Source organism: Octopus sinensis, linkage group LG19 (genome assembly GCF_006345805.1).
Source record: "Octopus sinensis linkage group LG19, ASM634580v1, whole genome shotgun sequence".
NCBI lineage: Eukaryota > Metazoa > Mollusca > Cephalopoda > Octopoda > Octopodidae > Octopus > Octopus sinensis.
Window position 1 is genome coordinate 31,654,571 of NC_043015.1, and position 16,203 is coordinate 31,670,773.

Here is a 16,203-nt window from a genome sequence, read left to right on the forward strand (position 1 = left end):
CGGTGTATGTGTATATGTATGTCTGTCTCTTCACACACACTAACAGAAGCACTTCACTTACACAACATACTGTCTGTCTCCCACACCCCATCAAACACTTGAAAAGCCGGCTATTACTCTGGGCTAAAGACGTCGTGTGCCTTCCTCTGCCGTTATCGTTCGTTGACTGTCAAAAGACCTTGTCATGTAATTCGACCTCTTAGGAAAATATTACCTTCCACCTCACTCTTCCTGCGCATTTAGTTTAGTTCTCATTGCTACAGTTTGTTGTAATGGCTTGCAACGTCCTTTTGCCTTTGTCTCTACTTATTATTTACGCTTTCATCTTGTCCACTCATGCATTTCTTCATGGTCTGCCACTAAGAAGACAGTTGACCACATCTTCGAAGTATACACCTTACTATGAACCAGTTCTCTCTGTAGAATACTTCCATACCAAGTTCGAAACTTGGTACTTCACTCAACCTGTAAGCCCATATTTTGTTTACATCATCATTTCTTCTTCTTCTTCTTCTTCTACTACTACTACTACTACTACTACTACTACTACTACTACTATTACTACTACTACTGACAAATATGATTGGAAAATATAAAGGGACAAAACAAGACGAAAGGTTACAAAGGGTTTTGTCTGTTTGTGAAAGATTGAGTAAAAAAGTAATAATGATAATATTTTCAACTACAGGTGTATGGTCAGGGCAGGTCTGTTCATTTTTGTGTGGGGGAGAGAAAGAGAGAGTGAGTAACGAAGTTTACCTAAACTTTCAATGGTATAGCAATATCATAGATATCATCATCACCATCATCATCGTTTAACGTCTGCTTTCCATGCTGCCATGGATTGGACGGTTTGTCTGAGGACTGGCGAGCCAGGAAGCTGCACCAGGCTCCAATCTAGGATCTTTTCCTTTTGAACGGCAGTTTTCAACGCAATTTCTAGTTAACTAAACACTTTTAAACTTCGTATACTGGTAGAATGTGTCAAAATAAAACATTTTTTTCTCTTGGCTTTCTTGAGAAAATTGTAATTTGTAAGTTTAACGTAGTTTAATTTTTCGAATTTTAACCGATCCTATGGCCTCTATTGAGCTAAAATCATCTGCTGCGTCTTACAAATTACAATTTTCTCAAGAAAGCCAAGAGAAAAAATGTTTTATTTTGACACATTCTACCAGTATACGAAGTTTAAAAGTGTTTAGTTAACTAGAAATTGTGTTGACATGTGCCGTTCAAAAGGAAAAGATCCCCAATCTGTTCTGGCAAGTGGGAAGCCTTTCCACGCCCGAATGGTGCTTTAAAAATCACCCACTGCTGGGAAGCAGATGTTAAACGATGATGATGATATATATAATGATGACATATATACAATACATTGCTATGACCATTGAAAGTTAAGGTAAACTTCGTCACCCCCCCCTCTCTCTCCATACAAAGTCTTGGCACTGCTCATGTCTCAGCATCCAACATTGCATCTCAAGCACTTTGACTTTTGCATCCTGTGATTTCCAGTTTCCTGGACAGTTGTTATCACGTTTGCATGTCGGATGTTCTGTGTCTCAGACTATTTACATTTCTTAACTTTGCCTCGCCAGTGACTGTTCCAGAGAATAGACTTATGTTGTTATAGACACCGCATTCATATTTTCTCTCTTGCTGTATCATTGTACATATACACTTTGTTCTATTTGATTGGACATTTTTCTTTGCTGAACGTTTTCCTTGAACATACTTGCATTGTTATCTTTTTTATCAATTTCAATTGTTTATACAATTGGCCGTTGCCAGCCTCGTCTGGCCTCCGTGCTGGTGGCACATAAAAAACACCATCCGATCGTGGCCATTTGCCAGCCTCGTCTGGCACCTGTGCCGCTGGCATGTAAAAAGCACCCACTACACTCATGGAGTGGTTGGTGTTAGGAAGGGCATCCAGCCGTAGAAACATTGCCAGATCAGACTGGGCCTGGTGCAGCCTTCTGGCTTCCCAGACCCCAGTTGCACCGTCCAACCCATGCCAGCATGGAAAGCGGACACTAAACAATGATGATGATACAACTGTTTTGCCATTGTTCATTCTTCTGTGTCCTCCTAGTGCACACCTACTCCGTCTACACTACCCTTAATTGACCACTTCCAGTCTAAGGGGTGTCTCTGTAGGCACAGTTAGCTGCCTTGACAGTGGGTTTAAACAAGCTATCCAGTAGAGGGCATAAGCAACATTGAGGTTCAGAGACTCATCTCTTCCTTTTTCTCGCCAAGACATCAGACAGTAAAGATGTGATCTAGTCTCTCTCTCTCACACCACATGCCAGCAAGCAGATAGGAGGCAACACACAAGAGAAGACCATGGTTCCCACACATCAAACCATTTTCATTTATCATCCAGCTTGTATATGTACGTGTGGCCACATTAAAGGTATTTGAAGTTACCGCCTTGTTCCATGTATTTCTTTATACCATGTTCCTGTCAAATGATATTATAGACTTCTGAGTAGAGTCACATTAGATGGCACCACAACCTGTCCATCTAAAGTGGTGACCTCGATGCAGCATGGACATATATCCAACTATAATGGTTACCCCCAACGCATCATGGACACTATCCATCTAAAGATGTATGGCAAGTGCATAATAGGAAAAACTTCTGTCGGCTCATCATTCTAGAAGCAGCAGAAAATTGGTGACACTGGTACAAAGCCACGTTCACAGTAACATGAAATAACCAAAGAAGAACAACATTCAGGGATGACAGTGGGTTTTCCAAGATATAGGTGAACACAAAAGAGCAGAGGTAATGGAGGAGCATCATAGCTATGTGTTGAGAGGAATTCTTTGGAGTTTGAATAATTCACCTCTGGAAATATGGGTGTTTTGTTCAACATTCTTAAGCAACCCTTATATTCAGAGACCTTTTGCGAGAGATGGGCTACTCGACCTGAAGAAAATTCTCACTGCAAGGTCATGTGCTGTCTATCTTGATATGAGATCACCATGTTGCGCACATATGGTTGTGATGTATGTCCCCTTATCAGACGGGTACTGCCATATCACCAAATGTTTTTTTTATAAAGTAAATTTCATGATTAAACATGATTAATGGGGAGAAGTAACATGTAACACTAGACATCAGTAACATGTAACATAACACAGTAGTGGCATGTAACGCAATACATAACACCTGTGACACGTAACTTGGTAATTGTTTTTGTTTTTATCTACTCTTTCTTAGGTTGACCACTTTGGCCGGAACACAGACACCTACCAGCAAAGATACCTTGTGTCCACTCAGTGGTGGGATGGAAATGGAGGCCCAATATTCTTTTACACTGGCAATGAAGGAGATATTGTCTGGTTTTTAGAAAACTCGGTCAGTATAACTGTAATTATACATGTCATTCATCATCATCGTCGTTGTCATCATCATCACCATCATTGTCATTTTTCTCTTTTACTCTTTACCTTTGTTTGACTGCGGCCATGCTGGAGCACCACCTTTTAGTCGAGCAAACCGATCCAAGGACTTAGTCTATCAGTCTCTTTTGCCGAACCGCTAAGTTATGGGAACGTAAACACACCAGCATCGGTTGTCAAGCAGTGTTGGGGGGAAATTTCTTCAGAAATAATGTCATTTACCTGTTGTTTCTAGCATGTCAGGTTTTCTGGTGGAAGTCTGGTATTTTTTACATCTGCTATTTCAGTAAAATTCTACGCATGCATGAAACATCAGATGAAAGTGAAACATTGGGAGATTTTCGCTTTTTGAAAGTGGGTAGATGATGGGTGTGCGAGGTGGGGGAAGGGGCTTTGAGTGTTTCTTTAAGAAAAATTAAACTTGAAAAAGAAAATATATTTCCCAGATTTGTAATCTTTGTATTTTTCTACCTGGATAAAAAATAAAAAAATTTGAAAGAAAGTTACAAATTAAGAAATTGCAGTGAGGACAGGGGGAAATAAAAATTTTGAAAATGTGATTTCTGGGCAAAATTGTATTAACCCCTTTTTATACGATGAAACAATGTACAGCTTGTGATCCTTCTTAAGAAGTGAAAGCACTTTCATGAACAAAAAAGGAAAAACTGTACCCTCCCCACTTTCACTTTTAAACAAACAATAACTGCCACCATTACACCAGTAATCCAGTTCATTATATATCAGTTGTGCCAATTCTGCCCTTAAAAAAGGAGCAAATAATACAATGCAGATGTAGGTCATAACACCTGGCAACGTTGGGATGTGTTGCTAGTCTTAATTAAACCTAACTTATTCTACAAATATTGCTTGTCTTTGATCTTTGGCTGAAAAATTCTACCAAAATTTTCTTTCAAGATGTTTCATTTTATCTGCAGGGTTTCATGATGGACATTGCTGGAGAATTTGGTGCCATGTTGGTCTTTGCTGAGCATCGTTACTATGGCAAGTCATTACCATATGGGACAGAGTCTTATAAGGTGGGACGCTAAACTTTTGTTATATTAACCCCACATTTTTTTCCATACTGTTAACATAGTTTGGTCAAAGAGAAAAAGATGGTGACAGTGACCCTTTTGTAGGGCCGTAAAGACTAGCAAGGGAAAAGGGAGGGAGGGAGAAACTAAGACTGCTAAGTTTACTTTTGGAGGAAGCAATGCTTCAAAATAACAGGGTATCTGCCCTTAAACTAGAGACCTAGTCTAAATGTTCATATCAAGAGCCATGCTGTGGTGTTAAACTGGTCGAGGAATTTGTGTGTGCATATAAAAGCTTACTGGAAGCTTTCATTCCTGATATTTCTTGTTTACAAAACTAACCGGCCATATTGCTTTCCTCACCCAATTTCTTTTGACTTCACATTCATTATTCCAACAATGATTGTGGTATCCTTGAGCGTTTTTATGTGACAAAAAAAAGGAGGACATCCATTGGAGGGTTGGCTGTCATTTAAGGGATGGTTTCTGCATCTGAAAGAAGTCTATATATATATTTATATTACTGGCTTCTGTACAGTGTCTGTCAACTGAAAGCTTAAGTAGAAAACATGCCCTGAGTGCCTCATAGTGGGATAAAACCTGAAACCACAGAGCTGAGAAGCAAACTTTACAGCCATGTCCACATTTGATGATGGTGGTGTTGGTGGTGGTGGTGGTGGTGATGACAATGGTGATGATAATTTGTTATTTTCTTCTTGTAGGATCCTGTAAAGCTGTCCTACTTAACATCAGAACAAGCTCTCGAAGACTATGCCAAACTGATTCAACACATGAAATCCACCATAAAAGGTGCCCAAAACAGTTCTGTTGTGGCCTTTGGTGGTTCCTATGGTGGGATGTTATCAGCTTGGTTTCGAATGAAATATGCTGGAGTGATTGTTGGGTAAGAAAATACCGACTTATTTCAATGCCACCCTTTATTTTAACCCTTTGTTGTTGTAGTCGTTGTTGTTGTTCTTCTTCTTCTCCTTTTTGTTCCTCATCCTTGTCATCATAATTATTGATGTCTTCACCATTGGTTTTATGTTACTGAGTCCAAGCTCAATACCAATGAAAGGAGTCTTTGATCAGGGACATTCAAACCAAAATCATCCTGTTTTTAGCAACAATTATATCAAGATATAAAGAGTAAAGAAGCTGAGGAATTAAGAGAGATGAGGGGTTTTGAAGTCTCTTTTGTTATGCTGGGTACATGGCTACCTCCCTAGTGCTGGTGTCATGAAAAATGCACCCAGTGCACATTGTAAAGCATGAGGTTGTGAAGACCTTTTAATTTTGTTGAGGCCATGGCACCTTTCTAGTACTGGGGCCACAAAAAAAGGCACCCAGTACACTGTAAAGCGGTTGGTGTTGGGAAGGACATGCAGCTGAAGAAACCTAACCAAAAATGAATGAAATAAGGCCTCTTGACCCATCTAGATGAGCAGTAGCCTCAAATTTGTGCCAATCCCAGCCTTGACAATCCACCCAACCCATAGCAGCATGAAAAATAGATCTGAAATGATGCTGATGATATCTACACAACACACACACACACACACACACACACACACACCACACACACACATACACACATGGTGGGCTTCATCTCAGTTTCCATCTAACAGTCCTTTCTCTCTTCCTGTTTCGGGTTTTAAGTACTAAATGTTAAAACTAATTCGTTTGTCTATTTATGCCACCACATAATTATTTCTCGTTAGCTATTTAGTACTTTATTATTAACTATGTCAACACTAATTTAGCCATTACTACATTACATTGCTGTTGTTTTTGTTATGTTGACCTACAGGTCAATTGCAGCCTCTGCTCCAATTTGGGGATTTCCTGGGATGTCTAAATGCAATGGGATATATACTGTCACAACAAACACATTTAAACTTGGAGGTGAACATTGTCCAGGAAACATCCGGAAAAGTTGGAAAGTGATTGATGATCTTGGAAAATACAGTAAGTGAAGATTTTTATATTTTATTTTCGAATGATATTTTTTTAAATATCAAAATGTCTGCTGAGATAAGCTGTTGTTAATAACACTATAATTAATTAGATCTTGCCAGCCTCGCCTGGCCCCTGTGCTGGTGGCATGTAAAAAGCACCATCTGTCTGTGGCCGTTTGCCAGCTCCGTCTGGCACCTGTGCCAGTGGCACGTAAAAAGCACCCACTACACTCACGGAGTGGTTGGCGTTAGGAAGGGCATCCAGCCGTAGAAACACTGCCAGATCAGACTGGAGCCTGGTGCAGCCTTCTGGCTTCACAGACCCCAGTTGAACCGTCCAACCCATGCTAGCATGGAAAGCAGACGCTAAATTATGAGATTATGATTATTTAGGTTAATTAAATCCTCCCTTAGAGATGGATATTTGAAGGAATATTAGTATCTACAAAACTTTCAGTCTGTTTGATCTCAGATTGTCATCAGGTGTCTTATTCCTGGAACTATATATAAGACCAGACTGTTTGGAATTAGAAACCCTTTTTTTTTTGTAAGCTAGACAACCTGGTTTTTGGTTTGCATGTTTCAACGAAGATCATTGGAAAATTTTTTGCTGCTTTGGACAAGTGTTTTCTTAAATCTAATCGGTATCATGCTATTTTAAATTGTCACACTGTGAAGGTGTCCTATGCCAACTCTGCTAATTTAGAGCAGCTTATGCATTGCATAAACAATAGCAAAATGTGGCAAAGGTTCAATAACCCATCTATTGGATCTGGTGAACAGTTGCATTTAAATATCAACCAAGGAGATGTAAACCGCATTGATAAACACCAACTGCAACCAATTTGTAGAAGTAGAAATACTTATGATACAGCTAGCATGGTAACAACACTGGTAAATGGAGTCAGGACTGCCTTATATACAAATAAATATAAATGCTCATGCAGAGAAAAATCAAAATGTCCTTTGATGGATCTCTGTATGAGTACAAATCTTGTATATAAATGTACCGTGCACACATGTACGTTTACATTGGGCAGATGGTTGATTCATTTAAGAATCGTTATTGTAACCATTTTGCCAGCTTTAAGAATAACAATAAGACATTCAACATCTTTAATAGATTTTGAATGGTGACTGAAGAAGGATAATATGAAGTACAGCATTAATTGGCCCATAATAAGGTACATGAAACCATACAATATAATTTCCAGGAGTATAATTATATATATCTGTGTGTGTGTGTGCGTGTGTATGTATTTGTACACCAATACCACTTAACAACCGGTGTTGTGTTTATCTCCCTGTAACTTAGTGGTTCAGCAAAAGAGACTGATAGAATAAGTACTAAGCTTAACAGATAATAAGTGCTGGTGTCAATTCTTACAACTAGAATTCTTCACGGTGGTCCCCAAGTACGACCACAGTCTAATGACTTAAACAAATGAAAATTTAAAATAAAAGAAAATATACATGTATACGTAAATACTTGGGCTATATACTCTTGGTATTCATACATAAATACTTGGGCTATATACTCTTGGTATTCATACATAAATACTTGGGCTATATACTCTTGGTATTCATACATAAATACTTGGGCTATATACTCTTGGTATTCATACATAAATACTTGGGCTATATACTCTTGGTATTCATACATAAATACTTGGGCTATATACACTTGGTATTCATACATAAATACTTGGGCTATATACTCTTGGTATTCATACATAAATACTTGGGCTATATACACTTGGTATTCATACATAAATACTTGGGCTATATACTCTTGGTATTCATACATAAATACTTGGGCTATATACTCTTGGTATTCATACATAAATACTTGGGCTATATACTCTTGGTATTCATACATAAATACTTGGGCTATATACTCTTGGTATTCATACATAAATACTTGGTCTATATACACTTGGTATTCATACATAAATACTTGGGCTATATACTCTTGGTATTCATACATAAATACTTGGGCTATATACTCTTGGTATTCATACATAAATACTTGGTCTATATACACTTGGTATTCATACATAAATACTTGGGCTATAAACTCTTGGTATTCATACATAAATACTTGGGCTATATACTCTTGGTATTCATACATAAATACTTGGGCTATATACACTTGGTATTCATACATAAATACTTGGGCTATATACTCTTGGTATTCATACATAAATACTTGGGCTATATACTCTTGGTATTCATACATAAATACTTGGGCTATATACACTTGGTATTCATACATAAATACTTCGGCTATATACTCTTGGTATTCATACATAAATACTTGGGCTATATACTCTTGGTATTCATACATAAATACTTGGGCTATATACTCTTGGTATTCATACATAAATACTTGGGCTATATACACTTGGTATTCATACATAAATACTTCGGCTATATACTCTTGGTATTCATACATAAATACTTGGGCTATATACTCTTGGTATTCATACATAAATACTTGGGCTATATGCTCATTGGTTCAGAAATTGCTGACATGCAACTGCTACTGATTTTTACTATAGAAACTGCTTCTGTTAAAGAAATAAGCATCAGTCAATTAGTTGAGAAAAGTATTGATATGTGACTGTGGTAGTTGGTTTGTGGGGGTAGAGTTAACTGTTGACAAAATAGGTACCAATTGATTTGTTGAGAAAAGGATTTAGTGTGACATCATCATCATCGTTTAACATCCGCTTTCTATGCTAGCATGGGCTGGATGATTTGACTGAGGACTGGTGAACCAGATGGCTGCACCAGGCTCCAATCTTGATTTGGCAGAGTTTCTACAGCTGGATGCCCTTCCTAATGCCAACCATTCTGAGAGTGTAGTAGGTGCTTTTACGTGCCACTGGCACGAGGGCCAGTCAGGCGGTACTGGCAACGGCCATGCTCGAATGTTGGCACTGGCAACGACCTCACTCGAATGTTTTTTCACATGCCACCAGCACAAGTGCTAGTAAGGCAACGCTGGTAACGATGACACTAGTGACAATTCATTGGAAGGTAGAATTGGCCATCGTTGACATCCAGCTGTAAATACGTTTTATATAAATTTGTGTCATTGACTCATCTGAAATATAATATCATGAGATATTTACTAAATACTATTTTTACAGGTGAAGGCCTGAAGTTTCTGTCTGAAGAATTAAAGTTGTGTTCAAGCCTAGAAAGCTCCAACGTTGATGACTTCAAGAAATGGCTGAGTACAACTTGGATTTATTTGGCCTCTGTAAATTATCCTTACTCAGCCAATTTTGTTGAACCCCTACCTGCCTGGCCAGTGAACGTAAGTGAAGAGATGTTGGTTCCAATTTCACTGTATCATAGACATCATCATCATCGTCATCATCATCGTCGTTTAACGTCCGTTCTCCATGCTAGCATGGGTTGGACGGTTCGACCGGGGATCTGGGAAGCCAGAAGGCTGCACCAGGCTCCGGTCTTATCTGGCAGTGTTTCTACAGCTGGATGCCCTTCCTAACGCCAACCACTCCAATAACAATGCATAACTAACTTGCTTTATGTTAACTTACAGTGTTGAGTTCAAATCCACCTGTTGGATTAGAGAAAATGCGGAATGGTGGGTGGTGGAGGTGATGTGAATGAAGAAATTTCATCCCAGCTTTATCATCATCATCATCATCATCATCGTTTAATGTCCGTTCTCCATGCTAGCATGGGTTGGACGGTTCGACCGGGGATCTGGGAAGCCGGAAGGCTGCACCAGGCTCCAGTCTCATCTGGCAATGTTTCTACTTTTGTAATTCTTTCGCAATGATTATGACATCAGTAATGCTCCAACAACCTAGTAACCGAATACATTGTCTGTGTGTGTGTGTCTCTCTCTCTCTCTCCCCAAATTTTCCTTCTTCCACATGAAACCCTCGATCAATGTTTACTCATCAGAAAATCTGTGCACCACTGAATGACCCTAATCTGGATGGTAAACACCTCGTCTTTGCTCTAGCCAAATCTCTACAAGTCTATTACAACACAACAGGTAACACTCCATGCTTGAACTTCAGCTTAATCAATAATGAGGCAGATTTAGGATGGAGCTATCAGGTGAGTTACTTTATCTTGCACTCTCATTTGTGTGTGTGTGTGCATCTTTGTGTTTGTCCCTCGCCATTGCCATCTGAAAACTAGTGTTGGTTTGTTTATGTCCTTGTAATTTAGCATTTCAGTAAAAGATTGATATGTATATATGAATTTGTATATCTGTATGTATGTGTATAGGATGGAGAAAGTTCAGAGAGCTGTCACATCTATTGGCAACAAAAGGACTCTCTCTCAGAGTGAAAGGTAGACTATATGATGCTTGTGTGCCAATGGCTATACTCCATGGTACTGAGACATGGGACCTGAATGCACAGACTGGAGAGAAATGAAGGCAGTATGCTCTGTTGGATGTGCAACATCAGTGTGCATGTACAACACAGTGCATGTACAACAAATGTATTGAGAGAAAAGTTGAGCATAAGAGGAATCAAATGTAACATGCAAGAGAGAAGACTACATTTTTCAGATATTTGTTGAGTGATAAAGAATTTCATTTGGCAATGGGATTGGGGGTCATGGCTTCCTCATTAATCACAAGACTGATGTTTCAGTTCCAGGATTAATGCTAAACACCACCTGTTCACATGCCTGTTGAACCTGACCTTTCTGCACATCACTGTGACAATTAGTGATGGAATATCTTTTTTTACAAATTCTGAACTTATGTGGTCAGTAGTTTAGACAAGTCAACAGTGTGGGCAATCATTAATATAAGTTTCTTCAGAAGAGTGAAAATCTGTTCAGTTGGCTTATTTGAGATGGCAGGGTGTGACTTAACCATTTAGCATTTAATCCAGCCATGTCTGGCCCAAATGTCGTACTTGTTTTATGTTAAAACTGACCAGATCCAACCTCTCACACCTACCCTACAATGTCATTCTAAAAATATTCAAACACACCATTGAAATCTTTAAAAATACAAAATAATGCGTGATTTATTCAAAACAATGTGAATAAATATGCAATATTTTTGACAAAGAAATCTGAATGCCTAAAGGTTAATGAAGATTGGTATTATATCACTGACAGACACACTCCAGCCTCTGGCTTGCAAGGGGGCTGTCTCCTCTCTCTGTTTGTCATTTCTATTGCCCTTATAACAGCTTCTGTTCTGACACCTCCTCAATTTAGCCACTCCAACCCACTCATCTCTCCATCTCCTTCTCATCACCTTTGTTACATCCAATTCCACCCTTATCCAACCCCACACTAACCCCCTATACCCAGTCCTTCCTCCTCAAATTATTGGCCCACTGAAATTTCCTCCCTGCTCATGTCTTTCCTGCAGGTGTTGACCTGCAAAGCTCAATGGTTGCAGAGGACCTTCATTGGCCCTGCCCCTTCCTTCAAACCCAGCAAGTAAAAGACATAAAATGGTGGTCAGATTCTCCCTGAGTGGTGGTGGAAGCAGGAAGGGATGAGGAGCCAGTAAATGAAACTCCAGAAATAGACTAGGATTAACTGTGTCCCTTTCAAAAATTGTTCCCTGTGTTTACATAAGAAACTCTTGATTGTTTGTTTTATTGTCAGTCTTGTACAGAAATGATAATGCCAAGCTGCTCAGATGGCATCGCAGATATGTTTTACCCAACCAAGTGGAATTTCCCCCAGTTTTCTGAATCTTGTTATGCTCAGTGGAAAGTTGTACCCAGACCTAACTGGATCACAACAGAATATGGTGGTAAAAATATTCAAGCTTCATCTAACATTGTCTTCAGGTAAATCCTTAGATTCTATATATTTTATTAAAGATTTTGTTTCTTTATAATTCATTTTGTTTCTTTATAAGGAAAAGTCAACCTCAGCAGAATTTGAACTCAAAACGTAATGACAAACAAAATACCGCTAAGCATTTCGCCCGGTGTGCTAACATCTCTGCCAGCTCACCATTTTCATTTTATTTATTGAAGATTTATTTATTTACTTTTATACTTATTTGTTGTTATGTAACCCCAGGCTAACCTTGATCCAGAAGGCTTTTGATCAAAGACATTCCAAATGTAGCCATGTTATATTTTTAAGGTTGTCTAAAAACGCGTAACGGCTAGTGTTTTGTAAACATTATGATGATGATATCGAAGTCAGCTGGTGTGACAATAAAAATTTGTGACTATGGTTGCATACTGTAGGATGTGAAAGATGAACAATGCATGAAGTTTTAAGAAAGTATTTATTTACCGTTACGCTACAATACCTTGCCTCGACGGGCAGGTTAATGATGCATCCAAAAGCATACAAAGTAAAGTTTGTGTTTGTGTCCTCTTCATTGTTTAGTAGTAGTAATTGCTGAGAGAGATAGGATGATGTTTTAAGAGAGCAGAATTAGAGCTAGAGAGAACTGCAGGGTGTTGTCTCACAGTTGCTTTCTCCCTCTGACCAAGGTTGATCAGCCAGACCTCGCTGACTTGTCACTGACTGTGACTAACTCCATTGAGTTGTCATGACTGTGACGAACTGATTTTTGCTTGGGGTGTGCTTGCTTATATAAAGATCCATAAGGATAGATATATCATTGAGAACAATAGATTTAGTTGGTGGTCTTGTTATCTCTATTTTAGCTTGTTTTCGGTGAAGTAGAAGAGGTTAGAAAGGGTCAAGTAGTGAAAACATTATTTCGGCCTAGCTAAAGGCATCTGGAAAATGTAAAACTGCCGTCAGAGAAAAACCATTGTTCCACCATGGGAACAGTTCTGTTGCAGCATTAAATTAAATTTGGCTATGGTGGATCGAATCCACTTCATGCATGCAAGATTCACTACATACACTCCCCTTGCCAGTGAGCTTCCTGGAAAGGAAACGAACGATCGAAGGAAACAAATAAATGCATGGTAAATGCCTTGGAATGTTTCTCAACAGTGAAATGCGTCTGGTGCTGTTGTGGTTAATTGCTGAGATAGCAAGGATGACAGTGTAAGTATGCTGGAGTGATGCGCAAGACAGATAATTTTCTCTGTTAATTACATGGCCAAACAGGAGTCTAACGGGGGGGGGGGAATTATGTCTAAACATGAGCGCAGAGCATGTGAACATCCGACGTGCTTTGAGTTGGGAGAAGAATTGAGCTGACGCAGACGTATTGCAAAACAAGGCAGTAGATGCATAATAGAGATGCATGTGCATGTGTGCAATAGTGCTTGCAAGGCTGAGCAAGATTCACTACAAAAAGATTATTTAATGTGCTCTTTCCATTTATTGAGATAGTAGGTGTGATTTTAAGGGAGATTTGACTGCTATTTCTATTAGGTCAGCAAACGATAGCATGGAGGTTTTCTTAAGAAAATAACAAATTAGACAGAATTCTAATCATTACCCTACATTTAGGGATATGAATAAACGTAACAGTACAGGACGTGGTAAATTAATTTGGGATCTAAAAGACCACAAAAAACAATTTAATTTAGACTGGTTGATTCTCTCAATTTCGATCCCTTATGATAAAGGCAAGGAATTCTGTCTTCTCTGTAATTCTGAACTATTTTTTATTCTTTTTTCTAAAAATCCCCTTGTAAACACGGTTATAGAGTGTGCATACTGATGTAAATAGTGGCAGAAACACACCTTTAGTTCATATAAATGATATCTATCATTATATGTAATTTAAACATCTTCTTCTTAGATTTCATATTCACTAGATATATATTTTCCAAGTCTATATGGTTTTATTTAATATACATATCGTTATATACTTCTCATTTATTTAGTTTTTCTTTCCTTTATCTCACCTCTTTCTATAGGCTACCTTTGATGTTATATCCTGTAAGGTTTTTTTGAAACAATCTTAATAGCGTTCAGTTAATCACTATACATATCCATCATTTTCTGTTAAAATGTCTTATTGACGAGTTTCATTTCTTCACTTCCCTGAAGAGAAGATTACATTGTTTTACACCATTTTATTCCTCTGGAATAATACCAGTGATATCTTCGAAACATGTGTTAGAAGTAAAAGAATTTGAATAACACCTCTGTTTAACACCATATATTTATATATATATATATATATATTTTCAACAATTGAGGGCAAAATTAATTAATTATTAATCAATTTCACCAAGTGTTCAGTATGCAAAGGGACCATTCAAGGCGAATTCAAATTATTACATTATATAAAAGGGCTTAGTAAAATAAATTACTTTGCCGCATACTGAACTCATTAGAAATAGCAGCTAAAAAAACTTTTTTAAAACTATTTCTAATACTTAAAGAAAATCTCTCTCATATATAGTGTTTGCTTAATTCAACTCACAAAAGTTTGGGGGTAAGGACATCGAAAAATCAAATGCTAAGGTTATTTGAGAACGTACGTTTCAAGATTAGTCAAAACAACACTTCTATCATCAGCTCAGAAATTCCTTGGTTTGGATTTGGAAACACTGAAAATAAGAACATACCTCTTCGAAGATTTGCTCGTAACTAACAGTGCCAACAAATTCAAATAAGCAAGCGAAGAATCTCCGTTCTCCCCTTTCCACCAGCGTGGGTTAAAATCATCAAACACTATGCTTATTTCGGTAAAATCCGAAGCATTAATCAGAGGGAGATTAATTATAATTTCAACAATTGAGGGCAAAATTAATTAATTATTAATCAATTTCACCAAGTGTTCAGTATGCAAAGGGACCATTCAAGGCGAATTCAAATTATTACATTATATAAAAGGGCTTAGTAAAATAAATTACTTTGCCGCATACTGAACTCATTAGAAATAGCAGCTAAAAAAACTTTTTTAAAGCTATTTCTAATACTTAAAGAAAATCTCTCTCATATATAGTGTTTGCTTAATTCAACTCACAAAAGTTGGGGGTAAGGACATCGAAAAATCAAATGCTAAGGTTATTGAGAACGTACGTTTCAAGATTAGTCAAAACAACACTTCTATCATCAGCTCAGAAATTCCTTGGTTTGGATTTGGAAACACTGAAAATAAGAACATACCTCTTCGAAGATTTGCTCGTAACTAACAGTGCCAACAAATTCAAATAAGCAAGCGAAGAATCTCCGTTCTCCCCTTTCCACCAGCGTGGGTTAAACTCATCAAACACTATGCTTATTTCGGTAAAATCCGAAGCATTAATCAGAGGGAGATTAATTATAATTTCAACAATTGAGGGCAAAATTAATTAATTATTAATCAATTTCACCAAGTGTTCAGTATGCAAAGGGACCATTCAAGGCGAATTCAAATTATTACATTATATAAAAGGGCCTAGTAAAATAAATTACTTTGCCGCATACTGAACTCATTAGAAATAGCAGCTAAAAAAACTTTTTTAAAGCTATTTCTAATACTTAAAGAAAATCTCTCTCATATATAGTGTTTGCTTAATTCAACTCACAAAAGTTTGGGGGTAAGGACATCGAAAAATCAAATGCTAAGGTTATTTGAGAACGTACGTTTCAAGATTAGTCAAAACAACACTTCTATCATCAGCTCAGAAATTCCTTGGTTGGATTTGGAAACACTGAAAATAAGAACATACCTCTTCGAAGATTTGCTCGTAACTAACAGTGCCAACAAATTCAAATAAGCAAGCGAAGAATCTCCGTTCTCCCCTTTCCACCAGCGTGGGTTAAAATCATCAAACACTATGCTTATTTCGGTAAAATCCGAAGCATTAATCAGAGGGAGATTAATTATAATTTCAACAATTGAGGGCAAAATTAATTAATTATTAATCAATTTCACCAAGTGTTCAGTA

The 16,203-nt window shown here is 37.8% G+C and overlaps 1 protein-coding gene across 2 annotated transcripts in view; it reads left to right on the forward strand.

Annotated features, from left to right (window-relative positions):
* The first annotated feature begins 239 nt into the window (after window positions 1-239).
* Window positions 240-16,203, forward strand: part of LOC115222100 (lysosomal Pro-X carboxypeptidase) — a 21,963-nt gene continuing 5,999 nt past the window's right edge. The window contains exons 1-8 of one of the 2 annotated variants that reach the window (XM_029792215.2): window positions 240-467; window positions 3,230-3,367; window positions 4,347-4,448; window positions 5,168-5,349; window positions 6,256-6,413; window positions 9,559-9,728; window positions 10,349-10,507; window positions 12,035-12,222. In XM_029792215.2, coding sequence (XP_029648075.2) covers window positions 273-467; window positions 3,230-3,367; window positions 4,347-4,448; window positions 5,168-5,349; window positions 6,256-6,413; window positions 9,559-9,728; window positions 10,349-10,507; window positions 12,035-12,222 — 1,292 coding nt within the window. In that variant the 5' untranslated portion in view covers window positions 240-272. The remainder of the gene's footprint in view (window positions 468-3,229; window positions 3,368-4,346; window positions 4,449-5,167; window positions 5,350-6,255; window positions 6,414-9,558; window positions 9,729-10,348; window positions 10,508-12,034; window positions 12,223-16,203) is intronic. The other variant, XM_036511209.1, reaches the window with a different exon arrangement.